This window comes from Psittacula echo (assembly GCF_963264785.1).
Source record: "Psittacula echo genome assembly, chromosome: 1".
Classification (NCBI taxonomy): Eukaryota; Metazoa; Chordata; class Aves; order Psittaciformes; family Psittacidae; genus Psittacula; species Psittacula echo.
This window is the reverse complement of record NC_137735.1, coordinates 9,669,498-9,689,628: the sequence shown is the minus strand read 5'-3', so window position 1 is coordinate 9,689,628 and position 20,131 is coordinate 9,669,498. Positions and strand designations below refer to the sequence as shown.

General features: G+C 38.6%; 1 protein-coding gene across 9 annotated transcripts in view; it reads right to left on the bottom strand.

The window, feature by feature from the left end:
• Nucleotides 1-20,131, bottom strand: part of FAM193A (family with sequence similarity 193 member A) — a 127,974-nt gene that overhangs the window by 95,053 nt on the left and 12,790 nt on the right. For all 9 annotated transcript variants that reach the window (XR_013957123.1, XR_013957124.1, XR_013957125.1 and 6 more), the window contains exon 2: nt 1,331-1,396. Coding sequence is in view for 3 of the 9 variants with exons in the window: in XM_080620436.1 (XP_080476562.1) it covers nt 1,331-1,396 (66 nt within the window). In the remaining 6 variants the exon portion in view is untranslated. The remainder of the gene's footprint in view (nt 1-1,330; nt 1,397-20,131) is intronic.

The window sequence follows — 20,131 nt, the reverse complement described above, 5'->3', positions numbered from 1 at the left end:
CCACCCCTCACCTGCTCTACAAGCACAAACACATCTCTCACATTAGACATTCTTCTTGGCTGACCTGTGCTCAGCTGCAGATCTTAATGCCTAAAAACCCTGCATGCAGGAGGGCATGGCTGCTTATCCACTTAGCCCTGAAAGTTTCCTTGGGAAAATGAATTTTTCTGAAGCCAGATTATGCCTTCATTGGAATAACAATGACACCTTAATAGCTATTGCAGACAGCTCCTTATGAACATCATCTGTTCCTAATGACATCTTCCAACACATAGGAAAGGGAGAGGACAAAAATGTAAAAGTTCAGGAGTTAAGACAATCTGACAGTTACTCTTTCGAAAAGGTAAGGGATCACAGCAAACATATCCAGCCATGCTGCAAGGACTTCTAGAATTACGACTTATATGTGTAAAGTTGCACTAAAAAAGCCATTGAACATACAGCAGGAACAACAAGCTTAATTCTAGCCAACTCAAGGTTCAGGAAAACCTGACAATCTAACTGGGCCTGTATTTACAACAGATTTGACGTCAAAATGAAAGCACCTGGTTCCTAGAACATAATATAATAAATCAACTGCTATGCACAAAAATTTCTAAGCAGTTTATTTCCAAGAAAACAGACAGTTAGAACCTTGACAAAAATCTAGACCATAAGCATTCCCATTATGGCTCTGTTACACTAAAATGAGGCTATGAACTGCAGTTTCTTATTTCTTTAAAAGATAACAGATACAGTAACTGTTCATGTGACCATTTCAACAGCAGCAGTAAACTCTTCCTGAATTAGACAAGAGTTTGGAATTAGCTCACACACACATTTGTATGTGCCTTCACTGTAATCAGAGTAAAGTACATGTTTTGAGAAAAGCAAGATATTTTTCCACTAGTCAAGCTTCAAAAAAATATGTGATGCATTTCTGCAAGAAAGCACCCAGTCTCACTTTCTCTCTGAAACATGTTCAGATATAACATTCATAAATGAAAGCTGGAAGTAGGACAAGCCAGAACAGAAATAACTGCATATATCTACTACGTATTTAGATTTATTTCCAAGAATAACTTTATTACCATAAAATTGCATAGCTTTATTTTTACATCTCTGTCCAGTTTCAAGCTTATTATAACAATAAAATTTTACCTTAGAAACAGTAGCTTTCACAGCTTTTTAAAGCTTGAATAGCAAAGTAATCAGAAACTGACTTCAGCTAGCAAAGTCCCAGTCTCAAATTTGTATCTCTCTGGAGAGTTCTCCAGTACATTTAATAATTTCTACCATTAGTAAATAACTTTTCTATCATATAACACCCCCAAACTGTGGCTCCACATACCTGAGAAACACCTGTGAACTCTGATCCAACTGAACTGTCTGTAAACTGTGTACCATTTAACGAGACCTGGAAAAAATTGATAGTCCATTGGTTACAGAAGTTCAGTTTAAACGCTGAAAGAGCATTAAAAACATCAAACAACAAAACCTTTCCCTGCATCTGAGGGTTGATAAAACAGCTTTTGAAATCTGAATGATCGTTTGACTGCAGAGATGGAAAGCCCTTTTTCTTTTGTACTAAGTGTTCTGCAGATGCGAAAGTTGGCAACTTAAGCATTTTAAACTTTTGCACTATAGTTTTTTATTACAACTCTGAGATGAAATAACTGATACAGGAAAAAAGAAGAGTCGTAAGCAAAATGCCATTTTTCCTTCTGTATTTGATTGTGTTTAGCTTTTACACTTCTATTGTCAATAGAGACAATTACCAAAGATTCTTGCCTCTTGAAAGCTGAATACAATACTGTTTAGAAAAATATGCAGTGTTAACCAGGAAGACTCTTCCACAGCAAGCCTCCAAATGTCATTCAGCTATTCCACTGCAGCAGCCGTCCACCTGCCCCAGGTTATAATCCATACAGAAACCTCCCAGACATCTCTTCTATGCCTTGTTTCTCCACAAGTGTTACAGAGACTACACCAGATATCATGAGGCGCCTTTCAAGAGCCTCAGGTGTTTTCATACAGCATTATTTGAGGACAATAAAACAAGAGTAAAGTCAAAAGAGCGTACAAATTCAAGTCAGTTACAATGAAGAGCCAGCCCTCAATTACACTGACTTGAAGAAAATGCATTTAATTTAACAAGAAAAAAAATAATAATGGGAGATGAAATAATAATGGGAAATAAAATCACCTTTTTTTTTTTTTTTTATTTATTTTCCCTCTTCTTGAGCACTGGTTTATCTCCTGAATTTCAGCTATAATTTACCTCATGTCTCTGTTCCACCTTTCACGCGGTTTTGATGACCATTTTCACTCTCCAGTTTACCACCTACTGTTGCCCGACATATTTCTAAGACTAATCTACAGACCACAATAAAACCCAGCCTATTTAACATAGGAACCCCCACATCTTGTATGTTGGATTTACAGAGCTCAGAAAATATTTTTACTCTGCTGCCAAACTAGAAACTCAAACTGGAGCCTCCTCCAGTACAAAGGAGCATCCTTCAGTTTCACACATCCCCAGGATTACTGACTGCTCAGTTTATAGAACCAGTCAGATTATCACAGAGCCCTTGTCTTCAGATGGGCTTTTTTTCAAAGGCTGAGCAGAAAATAAAACAATCTTCAAGTCATTGCTTGAGAAGGTACAAATAAGAAACCACACAACTCCACTTACACACCCTATACTAACTCTGAAGAGCAGGCATTTGAGAGAAAAACCTTATATGCAAGTCAAGCATCTCAGATCTGAACTCATGGGAGCAAGAACGCTGCTGTGGAGCAAGTTCCATATTTTAACTCAGCCTATTCCCAAAAAATGGAAAAAAAATTAAAAAAAACCTTTGGAATTAAAGAAAGTTGTCTTCACCAAGGAAAGAAATCCTCCAGTACCGGAGTTCCACTGGTTATTGGCACGCACATACATTTAAGAACAAAGAAACCCATAAGGAAGTTTATAATGAAATTGTTATCTGACGCCCACCAAAAAAAATATAGTTTTTGGGTGAGAAATGTCAAAAAAAGACAAGTTTATTCATTACCTATTCATTAAGGGAGTACATTAACCTTCTTTATATTCAAGACAGTGATAAAGAGAAATGCATGAGTCATCACATTCATACATGCAGACCTTGAGTGACCAAGCTGAAGGCGCTCAGAAACAAAAGCAAAGACAAACAGGAGAAGGTTTCTGTTATCCGCTAAATGTCACAGGATGCCAAGACAAAACACTGAGCATCAGGGACTGCTTCATGGAACAAGTTCTCCTGCTACTGACAAAAGAAAAGGCATCTCTTGATCCTAAGCACTGCACAGATTTTGCTTCAAAATATTAGTGTAATACCCCCAGGGTTTAGTAGTGACCTAAGTATCTGTATAAGCAACAAACACCAAGGAATTAGACAGATAGGGAGGAACTTCAAAAGAATCATCAAAAATTAACCGTCTGTAGGCAATGACATTCAAGACATTGTATGCGAGGCTTAGAGCAAATTTAGGAAAAAAGACGAAAGGCACAAAAAGGACTTAAGTGGGGGTGAATAATGACATGACAGGCAAGGGACCAAGATGGCTAAATAGCATATTAGAGAAAACATTAGAAGAATCTAGTAGAAGTTGTTCAAATGGGGCCCAAACAATAGCAAGCTAAAAACAGACAGGAAAAAAAATACAATGAGACAGTGGCACAAATAATTTAAGGAAGTGAGAGGGGAAGAAAAACCCTATATAAACTACAAGCAAATCTTTTTTCAAGGCACTTGAGGAGCAAGGAGCAGTAGGTAGCCTGACAGGATCGTATGGCTGAAATAAGTACACAAATAGATGTATTACAAAAACTTTTGAACAAGCTACATGGTCATGGCAGAAACACCAGATTTTTCTCATCTACATGTTCACTATGGAGGAGTTTAAAGATATTCTCCCAGTCAAAGGCTTTCTTACGTAAGATGCATTAGAAGATCTGTTTCGAAGCACAGCACTGCTAGGAGAGAAGTATGGAGCAAACTGAACTAAAACAATTATCAAACCACCACGAGTGGATAACATTCAGCCAAGAGTCTTAAGGAAGCTCAAGGATGTTACAGTTGCACTAATAATTTCAGTATGTTAATGCTTGCTTTATAATTCAGCAGTACTAGAAGTGCAAAAGATCATTTTTTAAAGTATTTATTAATTAAGCTTTCAAAGTAGATCCAGGAAACTGCAGTTATCCAGAGTCTGCAACAAGAAAGTGCTCGAGATGACAAAGTTAACTAATAGCACTAAATTCTTCATGCTACTGAAGAGGCTGGAGAATGGCAGAAGGACCTCACAAGATCTAATTATCGGGCCATATGTTAACAGCTAGAATTCTGTGTGCAGAGACTTCAAGTAGAAGTGACAAGCTAGACAGTTGTCACTTCTGGACAGCACTAACTTCCTTTTATTTAGAGAAAACTTATTTTTACAGTTTCTACGCAGTCCTTTACAGCCTCCTTTTTAATGATTTTAAAGTTTTATGTTTTAAAAACCTATTTAATGAAGATAAGTGCCAGAAGAAAGGCTGACATGGATCAGGAACACGGGAATCTCTGCTTGCACTCTTACACACATAATGGCAATGTGAAGAGGGGAATCTTTCTGGCCTTTCTATGAATGTTATTTACAAAGGAAAAGATACATGGAAATATTTTCTTGCAAGCTGCTGTCACACTAACTCACCCTCTCTAAAATGTCACTTTTCTGGAGAATAAGGCATACACCATCTTGGCACAGTATAATTCATACCAGAAAGTATGAAGACAGTAAGAAGCACAGCTTCAAAACCACTCCTCCATTTCATCTGAATGACCTTGAAGAACCAGTTGAACAATTAAAACAAAAGCACTCAACGACTGCCATAATTTGCTCTAATAGCCTGTCACTACCAAAATCAGCCCTTCAGTGGGTTGAGCGACATATTACTAGACAACACACTCCCATCTTTCTCGCAGCTCAAGTCTGGTGAAGTCACACAAACATCATGAAAGGGAGAGTGATGCAATGTCTCGGAGAGCTCAGGAAAAGAAAAGCCCAGGAAGATAATTTAGACTTGACTGAACTCTAAACAGTTCTACAGGTACGTGATGCTCAAAAAAATAAATGCAGGACTTAAGCAAATTTCTCCTGCGGGAAAACAAGTAGAAAATATTGCACTGATTTTCTCAGGCACTTTAGGAAAGGCACAGACAAGACAAAAAAAAAACAACCAACCAAACAAAACCCACTGTTACCAAAACACAATTAAAGTTACACTTTATTCTAGAAGGTCCTAATAACACAAAGGTATTCCATACCACTTGAATTAATTCCCTTATTTTTATACAGAGAGATGAAAAATTAAGTCTGTTGAAACATCTGAGCCTATGTATTTTCTGTGTCTGAGTAACACTAAAAAACAGTTACCGCACTTGACCCTGGCTACCCCCAAAAAACCCATCAAGATATCTTACGTATGCTCGCCTGCTTATACTTTTTAAGCCAAAACCCATTTGCCACAGCTGTTCAGAGCTCGGCCTTCTCCCAGGCTCTTCCAGCCAGTGAGCACACTACAGCACTGCTCTACAGCTTCACACAGAAGCTCTGCCTCGCTTTCCATGCTGCCACTCAACACCATTTGGGTGGCAGCAGTCTCAAGTCACACTCAGTGGTGAAGACCTCCCTCCCCACAGCCTGAGCGAAGCTCTGACTTGGGTGCTCTCCAGTCACAGGCTGAGCTGCTCCTCTTCTCTCCCAGGCACAGCTAAATTGGTTACAGAACCGCTTCTGGCAGATGAGTGATGCTTACAAAATCCTAAGTGATTTTCAGACATGAAGAAATATTTCTTTATCCCTTCAGTTCAAAGGATAAGAAACTATCTGATTTCGGTAACTGAAAATTAAGGATCCTTCTTCCCTAACTCCAACTGATTTAAGGATAAGCTATTGTGGAAGTCAAATGCATAGACGAGGGGAAAGAATGATGATAAATGCGCAAGAGAGGAGTTCTGCAGTATGTCACAAACAGAATCTGACGCAGGACTTCACTGGATTGGAAAGACCTGGAAAAGTACATGGGAGGAGGGTTATTCTACACATGCAATGTAGCTCTCCATTAGCAGTTCTCCATAGTTCATCTAGTACCAAGCACTGTCAGACAGGACAGCACGCTGGCCAGATCGATAGCATGACAAGGTCTGGAGGTTTGCTTGCTTTAAACATCACTCCTGAACATTGTCAGTAGTGCCTGTAGACTCTGCAGTGGCAACCGCCTCTGCAGAAGGTATATTACAGCACCAAAGGGATATTACAAGGTAAAAACCAGCAGTAAACTATCACCCCTTACTCCTTCCTTAGGCCTTTTTTAAAGTCTATATTATACCCTGTTAACAGCTGGTATAGCCCAGTTTTTCACAGGAAGAGCAAACTGAAGCGGATCTACTTGGCAGTATCCTCACTCACAACACATTTCCAGGTTCACTGGCACAGCAACACCCAAACTGAAGCAGCTGTTGGAGTTTGTTACTGTTGCTTTAGACAAAAAAAAAAAAAAAAAAAAGAATACCCTTTTGACATAAGTTATACAAAATTGAATCTCAAAGAGCTTTTGAGCAGTAACTTGCGAATGAGTAAATGGTTGATTTGCAACAGTGGAAACTGTGGAGATTCCTACTTCCAAATATGCCTTTGGGGTGCGACGGGGACACAGTGTGTAGATGAATAAAGACTAATAAATAGTTTTGTTATCTGTAACAAGAAAAGATGAACAAACCACTGTAGTACCCCTCCTTGATTTAGAAGCAGGAGTGTTTTGCTTAAGAAATCAACATTATAAACATCTAAATTTTTCATGTGATAATCACACATCTCTAGTGAGACTAAACAGAATGCAGTTTTACTTACTAACACACGCTTGCCTGCCAGGGAGTCTCAGTATTATATATAGGAGAAACACTGACAGAAAAAGTGATTATTGATGAGCTGTAAATGACACCAAAAGGGAAAGTTGTGAAGGTTTCCTACGCAAGAAGATCCTTGTTCTTACTAAGGATGCTGAAGTACCAAACAGAAACTGAAGAACATAAAGACAAGGTGATAATAATTAAAATTCCAATATCTATATTAAGGGAGCCAATACTTGATCTTGCCAATTGACTTATTTTGCAAACTATTACTCCATTTTATCAATCATGCTATTCTGAGCATTAATATTCACACACAAGTTATCTTTTTCCACCCCATCTTCCATTATTCTGCTGTAGTTCGCACTCTTTGAGATTAGAAAACTTTTCAGTGAAGAAAATCATATCCATAAACAAGTTAGTGATGCAACAAGTCAGTCCCTTGGTACTCCTACAAAAAGCTTCTGTACTACGTACAATTTCAGAGAATCTTTAAATTTTGATGTCAGTTACCAGGGATACAGAAAAGCGAAGGCTGCAGAAGAACAAGCATTCCAAGGAGTATCACAAGGCATTTGTGACTCTCTTGATACCCAAAATTTGAAATACAAAATCTGAATATTACTCTCAAATATAGCTAAGCTACCATTGAGTTCCGAAATAATTAAGTAGCAGGAGTAAGAGAAGTTGCCAGAAGTTGAACAACAGCTGAGAGTAAAGTGGTGGTGCGAAACCTGGCAGAAGCTCCAGATGGCAGAAACCACTGCACATCAGTACAGCTAACGTGTTGATTCAACTCTTACCTACACTAGCGTCTAATACACAGCACATTTATGTTCAGCAGCTATTACACTTCAACAGACATCATACCAGAGAGCTCAGCCAAATATATAACCATATCATACTGTTCTGAAATAGAAATAAGCCAAAACTCCACTCAACAGTCAAGGAGCTAAGAAGCACACCGTGGCTGCACATCCCACTCCTGGTCACAGAGGATGTTTGTGGAAGCAGGCTTGCTGCAGAACACCAAGTTAGCTGCGAGATATATCAACTAGCTAGGATAACCAACACCGTGTTACTAAAACTGATTTATGTATGATCTTGTCTATGTGTACATTTGGATACAGCAGGTTAGAAATCTTGTGACTGTAAGGCACAAGAGCCCATTGTGTCATACTTAGCCAGAGGGAATTACGTACTCAAGGGCTAATCACAGCACATAGCCTATGAAGGGGGAAGAAGGAATAGAAACAATGCTGGCACTAGGAAAATATCATTCATCTACCTTGAGAATTCACGTACGTTTTGTTCATAAAGACAAGCAAAAGGTAAGAGAATGCCAAGCAGATAGTACCAATGTTACACTGAATTACAAACCCAAATACTTGTTCAAGGAGCTAACAAGGCTGCTGTCAAGTAGGTCACTCATTTAGCCCTCCAAAAGGTGAGGTATGATACTACTTCATATTAGGAACAACACATTAAGATAAATCTATTAAAAGTTAAGATATATTTTGCAATAGATAATTATTATATTAATACAATATTAGGTCCTTGCTATGCAAGCATCCCCACAGAAAATTCTTATGAGCAAAATGGTTTCTATCCCTTCTGACTTGTGCTACTGCTAAAATACAGTTTGTGAGATCCCAGATAAGTATCACTCTTTAGACAATATAACAAGTAGTTTTCCTGTTTTCAATTTTCCTCATTATTCATATAAAATCAACAGCATGAGACTTTAATAATTTCAGTGACACTTCTATTGCTATCTTTTTAAGGTAGCAACACTGACTTCCCGCCTTTTCTTTATTAAGTAAAATCACACCATTACAGGATTTGACTAACCTGCAAGACAGGTCCTCTGTAGGCTTCCCTTATCCAGCAAGTAACATTATTAAAACTTATCACTTGGATTTAAGTAAACACAACACTGTATTTCCATAGCTTAGAAAAAGCTAGTCCTAAAACAAACTGCTGATGTCAAACAAGCTGACAAGCTGAGGGTGGGGAGGCTTCATCTAGAAAGCTTAATCTACATTGTGTGTATAATAAAGCAAGTTTACTATGAATGACTCAAAACCCCAACAAAATTATTCCTCTGCCACACCCCCAAGATCCCAAACCTGATTTGCTTCTTTTCCAGCAGTAAAATCCCTTAGGACCTTTGATACGAAGTCAAAATGTCAAAGGAATTTCCAACAGAAACAAAAATTATTTCAAAGGAAATACTTGTCCCAGCTGAAGCCTTTCTTATTATAGATCTTCAACACGGGGAGAGGAATTATAATAAGTACAAGCAGGAGGCATACACTGGACTTGTTCAAAATGACCAATATTTTTAGGCTTATAGCAAAAGTTATGAGTGAAGTTGGGAATGGGTGAGGAGGCTGTCTCCATCTCACCCATTTTGAGAGAGACCCTAAACCAGACCCAAGATGACAAGTCCCAACTACCTCCTGCTAAAAAGTCAAGACTAAGTAACCTGGCCAACAAGTTACTTAGTGCCTTGTGCCAAAAAACTTTTAATAAGATATAACTATTTACAGGCTTATCATAAGGTTGGGGGATAAGTGGGGTAAGTCACTGGACACAGCCCTGGTTTTCAGCATAAAGCTTAAGATCAGTAGCTGCAGAAAGTTAAAGGCATTCCCAACTCCATCTCTTCCCCCCCTCCCCACTTTGTAAAAGTGCTGGTCATGCATTTAGCATCTGCTGGGTCAAATAAATAGATAACCAAAAAAAAAAAAAAAAAAAAAAAATCCGTGCAAAAATTCAATGTAATCAAGGTTTTGCTTTCAGTATGACCAGACACGCACACACACACAAAAGCCTCAAAAATAGAGCAGGGAGGAAGGAAATCAGACAGCTCTGAAAAATGCAGAATAGGAAGAAAAACGGTCTTATTTCTACTTCGAGTTCTTTAAGGGCTCAGGTCCTCTGAAAATAGGTAAAAGCAATGCTTCTGGGTGGGTTTCGACAGAACTGATTATTTACCTGCTGAATCTTTTCTCCTTCGGGTGCTCAGAGCCAAGATACAACAACTCTGCTGCAGCACAGTAATCAGAACAGACTAAAGTCTGAAGACCTACTTAAATTCACAAACCCATCAAACCCTGACTGGCAAAAGCCTATAGTCAGAAACACAGTCAGATTAAATGACATAAACTGAAAACTCATGCCTGAAACTATCCCGGGAAAGTTTTTTTCAGTAGTACCTCAAAGACAACTTTGAAGTGGTACTTTTAAAAGAACGCAGATCTTATTCTGCAATGAGTTTTAAGGGAGCACCATCCATATTCTGCGCTCTTCCTCCCACACATTCTTCAATAGCACACTCAGTTTTTCTTTTAGCTGAATCAATCTAAAACACATCCTTCAGGAAATGAGCACCTGCTAGGAAATAAGGAGGTCACAGGTTATAGTGGCACAATATGAAACTGTCAGCACATGCAAAAAGCTCTGATCTCTACAGGAACTAGGAAGCATTCATTAGACAAAATTAAAAATGTGAAACTCCAATCTGTATCCCATTATAAGACAATGATCTACAAACGCTTAACTTTAACTGGAAGTTAAAGTTATACTCAAGAGGTTCTCATCTATTTTATTTTATTAAACAAGGGCAAATTACTCCCGTGGATGTTTGAATGAAGCAGACTTAAAACTATTCATTCCATTAAACTTACAGATAGCTATATTCATTTCTACCTCAATTACTGCAATACTCTCCCTTCTCTTTAAGTCTGAGGTGACAAGTAATCACTATCAAATAATACCCCAAGAAAAAAAAAAATAAAAAATACACAGTTACATTGCAGAATGAAGTGTCCAGACCCTACCAGAAGTCCTGCTGTGCTCTGCAGACACTCCAAGTTGAATTCCACAATTAAAACCAAACCTACATACGCTGTACTTAAGAAAAATATCTCAGCACTGCCTGGCACATGATCTCACAAAATTTGTGTTAACAAAGGCAAAAGACCTTCCTGAATTAATTCCTGTTTGGGTGCTTTTTCCAGATGATAATCTAGTGTAATCCCCATTTAAAAATTGCAAGTAGCAAATCATCTAAACCAGAATTAATCTGGGATCAGAATCGATTAGAAAATTTCACTATTTTTGTTTACTCTCCATCATCACTTTTCTTCCATTCTGTATTCAGATGCTTTGACCTGATGAGCCATTTATTCTCTACCTTCTGAGAAACTGGAGTTAGAAAACAGCCCTTGGAAGTCACAACACAATTATCATGACCCTTCCTACTAGGAAGCCACAAGAACGGGTATCCAGGAAGAAATCCCTGCTGGATGCCAAATAACCTCCCTAACTCCTCCATTTAATACCACTGTGAAGATTCAAGGACCAGGCTAGTCTTTTTTTAATACACAGAATACCATAGAACATCAACAGAATATCACAGCTAGGTACAGGCCATCAGCACAGCCACCCCAAAGGTCAACCTATCTAGGTAAGTCACATGAAATTTGGCAACACTGGCATCAATACTGTTTGTTTGTGGCACATGAACAAATACTGATTTTCCTCAGTCAGCTGAGAACTCTTATTATCCTTGAAGAAGTTATTATATCCTCTGGAAGCTTTATCAATTAAATTTCACATATTCTTCCAAGCCAGCACAACAAGGTTAACAGCATTGCCACAATTCCCTGTAACCCACTAGCAATACAGCCACTTACAATTAGGAACTAAAAGCTCTCCAAGCTACCCCAAGCTTGAAGATAAACCCCCCAGCCATCCCTGTGGCCCTGCACGTTCATTCTCAAGGAAGACACATGCTTCCAAGCAACGGTTATTAACGCCATAGCGAACTTGCACAGACTGAAGTCTCTGGTGGTTAATGGTTAATTGCCTTCCAGCAGAGACAGAAAGCTACAGGAGAAAGCAACAGATTCCTGATGCCATGCAAAGTGTCTATGCTTGCAAGTCCCATCTTGTCATCTGAACTTCCTTTAAACCTAAATCCATCTGTCTCATCTTACAAAAAAACTTGGAAGTATCTGAATCACAATTTACACCATACTTAAATCCATAAACACATAGTAGAAAAATATGTATCATCTATCACACTAAAATTCACGCTATATGCGGTAAATGAAAGAGACTGCCCTTGGGTGGCAGGGAATAGAAACATAAATCTGTACTTGCATCCAACTGTCGAACTTTGGTTTCTTAACTACAGCATCACTATTAGTACGTGGGGGTAGCCTCAGCTAGTGAGCCATTGCCTCACAGCATCATAAATAGACAAAAAAAAAAAAACTTCCAAAATAAAACTTTTAATTTTTGCATTAAAAATCATAATTAAAAATACATCTATATTGAAGCTTAATGGAAGGAGTAAGTTAGAACGGGATTTAGCATAGAAATATTACAGCTTTGATAGTGTACTGAAACAATGACACTTCAGCAAAGAAACGGTGAAGGCGGGAAGAATCAAAGCCCTACGTTTTGAAGTAAAAATGAAATACAAACCAGAAAGCTGCAAACCATGACACAAGCTTGTGCTCATCTTTTTTTTTCTTTTTTTTTGTATTTATACCTTCATTATTCTCAAAGAAATCTGGTTTTAAACAGAACAAACCCCAAACTACACTAAGTACGAAGCTCTCAGCTCTGAAACTGTGTGCAACCAAGAAACTACAGCATGCCTATTCCTGTGCAACCAAACTACTTGGCTAAATAAAACCAGTTATTCAGATTAAAGCCAGCATTGATTAATATCCTTATCGTCATTTCTATACTGGCATTGCACTCATCTGAGGTACTGCATGTAAACTGAAAAACATCATTATAAATCAGGTATTTTTTAAAAGTACCACTGTTCACATGCATATTTAATGATTTGTACTGATAATTCTGTAACTTCTTCCCTTTCATCTTATTCAAATAATTATTCATACTTTACATTTCCAACTGCCGGAATTTTTGAATTCCTAGCTCCAAATCCAGCAATTTCATATCTTAAGGGAACATTTTAAAAAAAATAATAATAACCAGAGCTACTGACAAGTGTCTCCTGCTGTATTTGCCTTTCTGAGATTAATTCTCTATGAAGATTCGGAAGCAAATGGAGAGGAAGGATTTGGTTATACCAACAGCTTATTCTCATCCCTAAGACTGTGAAAAGGAAACATGCCTCCAAGATGCCTACCACTGTTTTCAAGAGACACTGGAAAGTGTTAGTGCTGCCTCACAGCCCTCTGGAGGAAACCTCATTTGGTCAAGGACCTTCAAGAAACAACTACCTGGAATAGACATGGTGACAGCCAAATAGGGTTGTCAGTAAGAGGTTCGTTTAGTTTAGTGAAGCAATGAAGTTGCCTCCTGAATGCACTGGGCATGGGTGGAAGACAACAATTAAAACTGAGAACCGCGAAAGCAAAGTAAGATGTCCTGGGATTCATGCAAACTGAAGTAAAAGACTGTAAGTCACAGCACAAAAGATGTGAAGCAGAACTGAAGATAGGGATAGTGAAGATGTATTTCAAGTGAAGTTGAATCAGCTAATGAAAGACATTTTACAGTATTTCTACAGATAGGCAGTACCAAAAAACCTGCCCAGATTCCTTCACATTTTTATCACCATTCACATGAAAAGCTTTGCATTTGCCCAAACACATTAGCAACCCAGTTGTAACATATGAACTGTCTTTGTCTTCTGGGTGTTTTTCTTCACAGCAGGGGAGATGAAATGAAATTTGCCTACCGTAGTTTTGATAAGGTTCTTATATATCTTTTAACACTGCATTTAAGAAGCAGCAGGGAAAATAATAGTGTTTTAAGTTTTGTGGAAAGGTATGGACAATTTGCAACATAAAGCAAACTTGAACACCTGAAACCCAATTAAAATGAAATTTAATATTAAGCCATAAGGGGAGGAGGAGGAGGAAATCATGTCTTTTACTGGCTGAATTATAGTAATTAATTGTATTTAAAGAGTTTTCTGCATGGCATTAAATGCTATTCCCTAGTTGACAAGTGAAATGGCAGACAGAATGCAAAATAACAGAACTAATTTACGCGTGGACAAGCTTAGACTTGAGTGAAAAAAAAAAAAAAAAAAAAAAAAAAAAAAAAAAAAAAAAAAAAAAAGACTTAGGTCTGCAATACCCAGAGGTGCAGCCACCAAGAACCCAGGCTCTCCAGAGGAAAAGGGAGGGAAGGAGGTTTTGTTTTAATTACACACATCACAAATTCTTTAGGAGCACGTATCTCAAATGCAATACTTCTCTTCTTTGTAGCTAAATATGACACAGCAGAACTGAACCAATCCACCTCCTAACCAGGATTCTTCCTTTCCTGTACTAAAAAAAACAAAATTCAACATTTTTCCAGCAATTATGCAGCCACACGTGCTTAAAAAAAAAAAAAAAGAAGAATACCAAAAGATAATAATGAAGATGATTCAAGCATTTCTTTTCCCTAGTACAATGGCCAAAAGTATTCTGAGCAGGTAGTTAGAATGCCCCTAAAATTCTCTCAACTAGCCCTAACAGGTACACATATACACTTTTTTCCTAGTCGACAGTTGTTAGAGATTTAATCTGTTGTTTATACTTTAATCCTGAACAGAAATATGTAAAATTAATAAGAATACGCAAAACAGAAAAGCCTAAAATGTGCCAGCACCTTCCCTATAAACAGTAAGGAGCATTCATCCAAAGGCAAGTTTAAGATACCTTTGGATGAATTAATTCTTAACATTTAGGGATTACTTACTTGACTATGTAGCTTCAATGGCACAACTGCAGATGCTCTAGTCCAGAAATGATGTTACAAGAAAATTACTTCTCCTGGTATCTGGTACAGGGTTAAACATACTCTCTCATGACAGCAAAATCTCCTAAAATATTAAGTAAAGCCATGAATGGGAGCATACATTTTCAGAAGGATCCACCACATACAATTTCTAAAGCTAGTTAGGTTTTTTCCCGTAACAGAGAAACAGAAATGTCAGGCAAATTGCATACCTTATACTCACAAGACACAGACAATACGTGGCACAGAAATAATTCTCCAGTTCTAAGCCCTTTCAATTCTGAAAAAAACCAGCATCAATATGAAGCAAAGTCCTAGTTTAACAGCTAGACTTAAGAACAATCAGTAAAACTATGGGGGAAGACACAGGTCTGATGTTAAAGCTTACTTGCTGCACTCAAAGGTTATGTTACTAACAGTTCACTACAAACTTAATAAAACCACAAGTTAAACTAATAGCCACAGCAGATTACCTCAGTCTTTGCGCTTCATTATCCCAGCTTTACATGTCCACAGGACACATATACATCACATCAGGTATTAAATTTCTTATGTCCACATGAAATATACTGTTTAAACATAACACAGGGTGTGCTTCAATTCCCACTACGGCAGAGACCAGAAACTTACTGAATTAACTGAATAGAGATGTATATCTTGAAGTCCTCTGACCCAAGCATCTGATTTACTGCTGCAATTTAAGAAGCAGAGATGAGAGAATTCAGGGGAATCTCCTCACCAAAAGGCAGGGGTGGTCGCAGCAGAAAGCCAACCATGATCCCTACATTCATAACCAGAATAAAAAAAAGTGTCATCTTCAAAACTCCCATCTCAAATTTTCCCTGACCCAAAGATACAAAGGCTATATCCAGATAGTGAGCCAAACCTAAGTCCTAGGCTGGATTTGTAGGAACAGTTGTTTATATTTCCTATACTGAAGAGGATGACAAGGAAAACACCCAGGGCAGTAAATTCTTCACTACAGATCATCTTCGAAAGTGGTTTTGGGGGTTTGGGGTACTAAGCAGAAGCAGGAGGCAGCTGAGCTGAGACACCTGTGACCGTGAGGTCTTTAGGGTCATCTATGAAGAGACTGTCAAAGACAAAGCTAAACAGGTGTATCGCAGAAAGAGCCATGGAGAATAAGCTGTCTGATGGCCCTACCTAGGGATACTGCTCCAGTCATTCAGACCCCAGAAAACAAAAGTGCTTGCCTGAAGCAACTTGTTAGAGAAGCAGAAATCACATATTATCAGGTCTAACCAACAGGAAGATGAGCACCACGTTTTAGGTGTCACAGGAAGCTGTTTGATGTTCATTCATCACTGTCCACATGTGTACTGGTTACACTTCGAGTACCCATCAAGAATGACTAAGCAGCTCCCAGTCAGCCGTCCATATCCTAACATTGTCAGGAACAAACTCATTCTGCAGATAGCCCTCTTTGTTTGAAAATGTGATCAGAGGATAACTTTGGCTTCCCTGATCACGTAATGAGGTTCCACTTTCTGGCAGGTGAGAATGGAAGATTTCAAAGGATTAACACACATAAGAAGCTCTTTCTGCTTGTTAACTTGAATGAAGAATATTTTCTAACTGGATCACAAGCAAAATATCAAGAGTCCAAAGATGATATACCAAGGCAACCTGAACAAGAGCCTAAAAGTAAGAACATGTAATTATTCACACAAAGTTCGTAAGAAACAAGCAACTAATTCCTTGGTCTTAGAGGCATGCATACTAATGCATGAAGCATAAGGAAACGAGCTTGAATTCTCTGAATGTGATCAAGACTATGATCTTCTCTGTAAAAATCCATCCCCAGCTGGAATACTAAAAGAAAGAGCATACAGCCAGTGCATAAAAACCCAAAACAAAACTAAACAACACAAAACCAAACCACCAAGGCAAAACAAATTCAAGTGCCCATCAGTATCATGCCCTTAATCTAAAGGGCATACACATCACAAATACAGAGAGAAGTATCTTGGAAGTCTGCAAATAACATTAAGGAGGTAAAGCACGTAAGTGCTATCTAGCTGCAAGCTTACTGCAAATCATCAAAAATTGTGGACAGACAGATGATGACTTTTCTGAGCAGGCAGAAGAGTGAAGAAAAGCACAGGACTTTTTGTTACATGGAGACACTAAGAACCTAGGCACCTCCTGAGAACTGAACGTAGCAGAACTCCAGCAAGAGTTCAAGGAAACTACTGTTTTAAAACATAGAAAGCAACGACAGACTCTTCCTTTAGCTGCAGCCAGCAAGAAAGAAGGGTTTGACAGTAAACAATGAGACACAGTTTCACTGGAAGTGAACCATCAAGTCAATGGTTACTGAAGACGGAAAGGAAGGAAGAACAGCAAGAGACAGATTTAACATCATTAAATAACAGCTCACAGAAGGCAAGACGAAGGCAAGGAAAAGCTAATTCTCAAATGACACAAAAGAAACAAATTCAAGAAAACCAAGCACAGCAAGAGACTCAAAAACATAGCAAGAGAACGACTCAGAAAACGCACACCGAAAGGGATTAACAAGTATAACAATGGCAAGAGAACCAACGGAAAAGGCTACAGGGAAAAAATGAAGTAATTCTCACAAAACAGCTTGAGACAGCTAAGAAATCATCCTAATCATCCCATCAGTACACTACTACTACAGAGAGAATTTGTTCATTATTGAATGAAGAGGGCAAACAGATTAAAGAGCAAGTTCATTTCTTGTCCTTCATTAATTTGCCCTAACAAAGAACAAGTCCTCACTAAAGAGAGCAACTGCAAGCAGGTGACTAGCAAAATCAGCACAAATAAATGGGTAAAAACACCAACCCAGGCTCAGCCTATTTTTGTAAATAGCCATAATTACATTTTTTTCCAAGTTGGCTGGATCTGATAACATTCTGCCATATTGCTCAGGAAATCCTCTGAGCTGCCTCAAAACCAATAATCCTATCTCTGAAACTCATGGAGCATACCTGAGGTCAGAAGCTTAGAAAAAGACAAACCACATAAGCTTTCTTAAAGCAAATAAATAATATCCCGCAAAACAAAATGAGAAACCCCCAAAACTGAGGGAGAGAAAAGGGACAACGAAGGGAAGAAGAAACATCTGAGGAATAATACTGTCTTGTCTTCAGTTCCCAGAGAAGTTAATCAAATATATTCAAACAAGTATTTTTAAGCACTTAGATGATATGGAGATGAGGAACAGCCACCTTAGATTTGTCAGAATGAGCCATGTCAAACCACTACAACTTCCTTCCATGACAGTTAAACAGGGCAGAAAGAATAAATGACATGATTTATTTGATTAACATTTGTGACAGTCTTAATTACTGAGATTTTCTCACAGCCAAACTAAAAAGCAAGATTTTACTACAACTACCAAGTATTTCCAAAGAGACATAGGTGACTGTATGCAAAAGAGGAGTCAACAAGGTCAGACAGCTGAAAAAAAAAGCTAATGCTACCTTGGGATGTATAGCTTATGTGACACATGACATAATCCTTCCACCTAATACTGCTCCAGTAAGTCTCAGAGGAACAACTGCAAATCATTCTGAACACAGGTCTTCAAAACAGACAGGAACACCTGGAGAAAAGCCACAAGAGAACAACTACCAGATGTAGCCAATATTACCTGCCAGGAAAGGCTGGAAGACCTGAGGACACCAAGCTTACAGATACACCAAAGAGAGGCAGCCAATCCTGTATTCCCAGCAAACATAACTAGCAAAAAAGTGCAGCAAGAGAGGTTTCTCTGTGCAATAGAAAACTAACAGTGAAGTTTTAAGGACAAAGATAGACTGCTTGGTGAGGTTGTGAAGTCTCCATCAACAAGGTCATTTTAAGAGCAGGTCAGACAAACAAGTGACAAAAGTATCATCAGCACTGTTTCCACTGGCCAGAAGACAGGCAAATGAATGGGATAAAAAAAAAAAGATTGAATGAAACTTTAAGTCAAGATTTTATAGCGCTGATAAGAGACTCTGGAATATTCAATACAAGAGCTGAATGTAACTTAAAAGAGTCTAAAAAGTGCAGAAAGAAACAAAGAACTACCAGAGACCCAGCACACGTGCTATGAATAATTGAGAGTCTAATGAGTTTTGATTATTAAAAAAGCAGTTGTTGCAGTAAACAAGTACCTTCACAAGAATAAAACATCAGGTTCTAATAGGCTCTTTAACAAGAAAGATCTCCAAGAACCATGACTTATTCAGCAAGGATACCTTTGGAACATGAAATTAAAGACAGGTGTTTCAGCAAGACTGTAGCAGAGCATTTTTGCAAAGAGTAAGCAGCTACTGTAGATGAGCAGCAAGCCTGGCTACTTGGCTAGCATGAGGTTTAAGTGAGGTAAAGCAAGCACAGTTAAATTAGCATGGTTATGAGCAATGCTCTGAAAGATGGATTTGTCTCTGCTTCCTTGAGTGCAATTACAAAATTAAAAAAAAAAAGATAAAATTAGGAAAAAAAAAACCCAAAACACCATTAAAGAAAATTAATTGTAGTTTTCAGGCAAATCATAGGATCATAGAATGGTTTGCGTTGGAAAGGTCCTTAAGATAGTCAAGTTCCAACCCCCTGCCATGGGTAGGGATGCCTCACACTAGACCACGTCACCCAAGGATCTCCTCCACCCTGGCCTTGAACAGTGCCAGGGATGGAGCACTTACTACTTCTTTGGGCAACCTGTGCTGGGGCCTCGCATCAAGGTAGATACTGACCAATACTGTTGTCCATTACTATTTTAAATGAAGATAAAAAGCTCCATAATCAGTGGAGTCTTCCCAAGGCATTTCAAAAAAGGGAATAAGAAAGGGCCACAACGCAAAACTTCCCTGGCTCCAATACACCTCTGTGCTCAGATCGCCTGCCTGCTCACAGTGCCTCCTCACCAGTTACCCAAGTGCATGCTCTCCCTCATGAATGTACAAGTGTGATTAGGAAGGTGGGAAAAAAAGCCCAATGAGAAGGAGAAATCCACCCAGCAGCAGCAGGACACAACAGCCATTCTTTATGCCTTTGCCACCAGTGTCACAGTGAAGTTGAAACAAAATTACATTGGATAGGCTTACAAGTAGGCCAACTAGATCAGGATGTCTGGCTTGCCACAATGAGGAGCTACCACCATCCTCCCTGTTCACTGATGTCAAGCAAATTTTGCTTCAGAGGAAAGAAAGGATTGCCATGTATTGGAGGGTCAGACACAACAGGTGCCAGAAGACATCTTCTTCCAGTGATCCTCCCATGGTTTACGAAAGGGATTCGTGTTCCACTAAATCCCCGTAAACCCCACGAAGCAGAGACACCTACAAAAGAAATAATCACCAGATGTAACTGCTTCCTGTACTAACACTTATTAATAGATTATTCCTTTATTTATCCAAACTCTCTCATGTCATAGACAGGCCCCTTACAAAATATCCGGTTTGGTGAAAAAG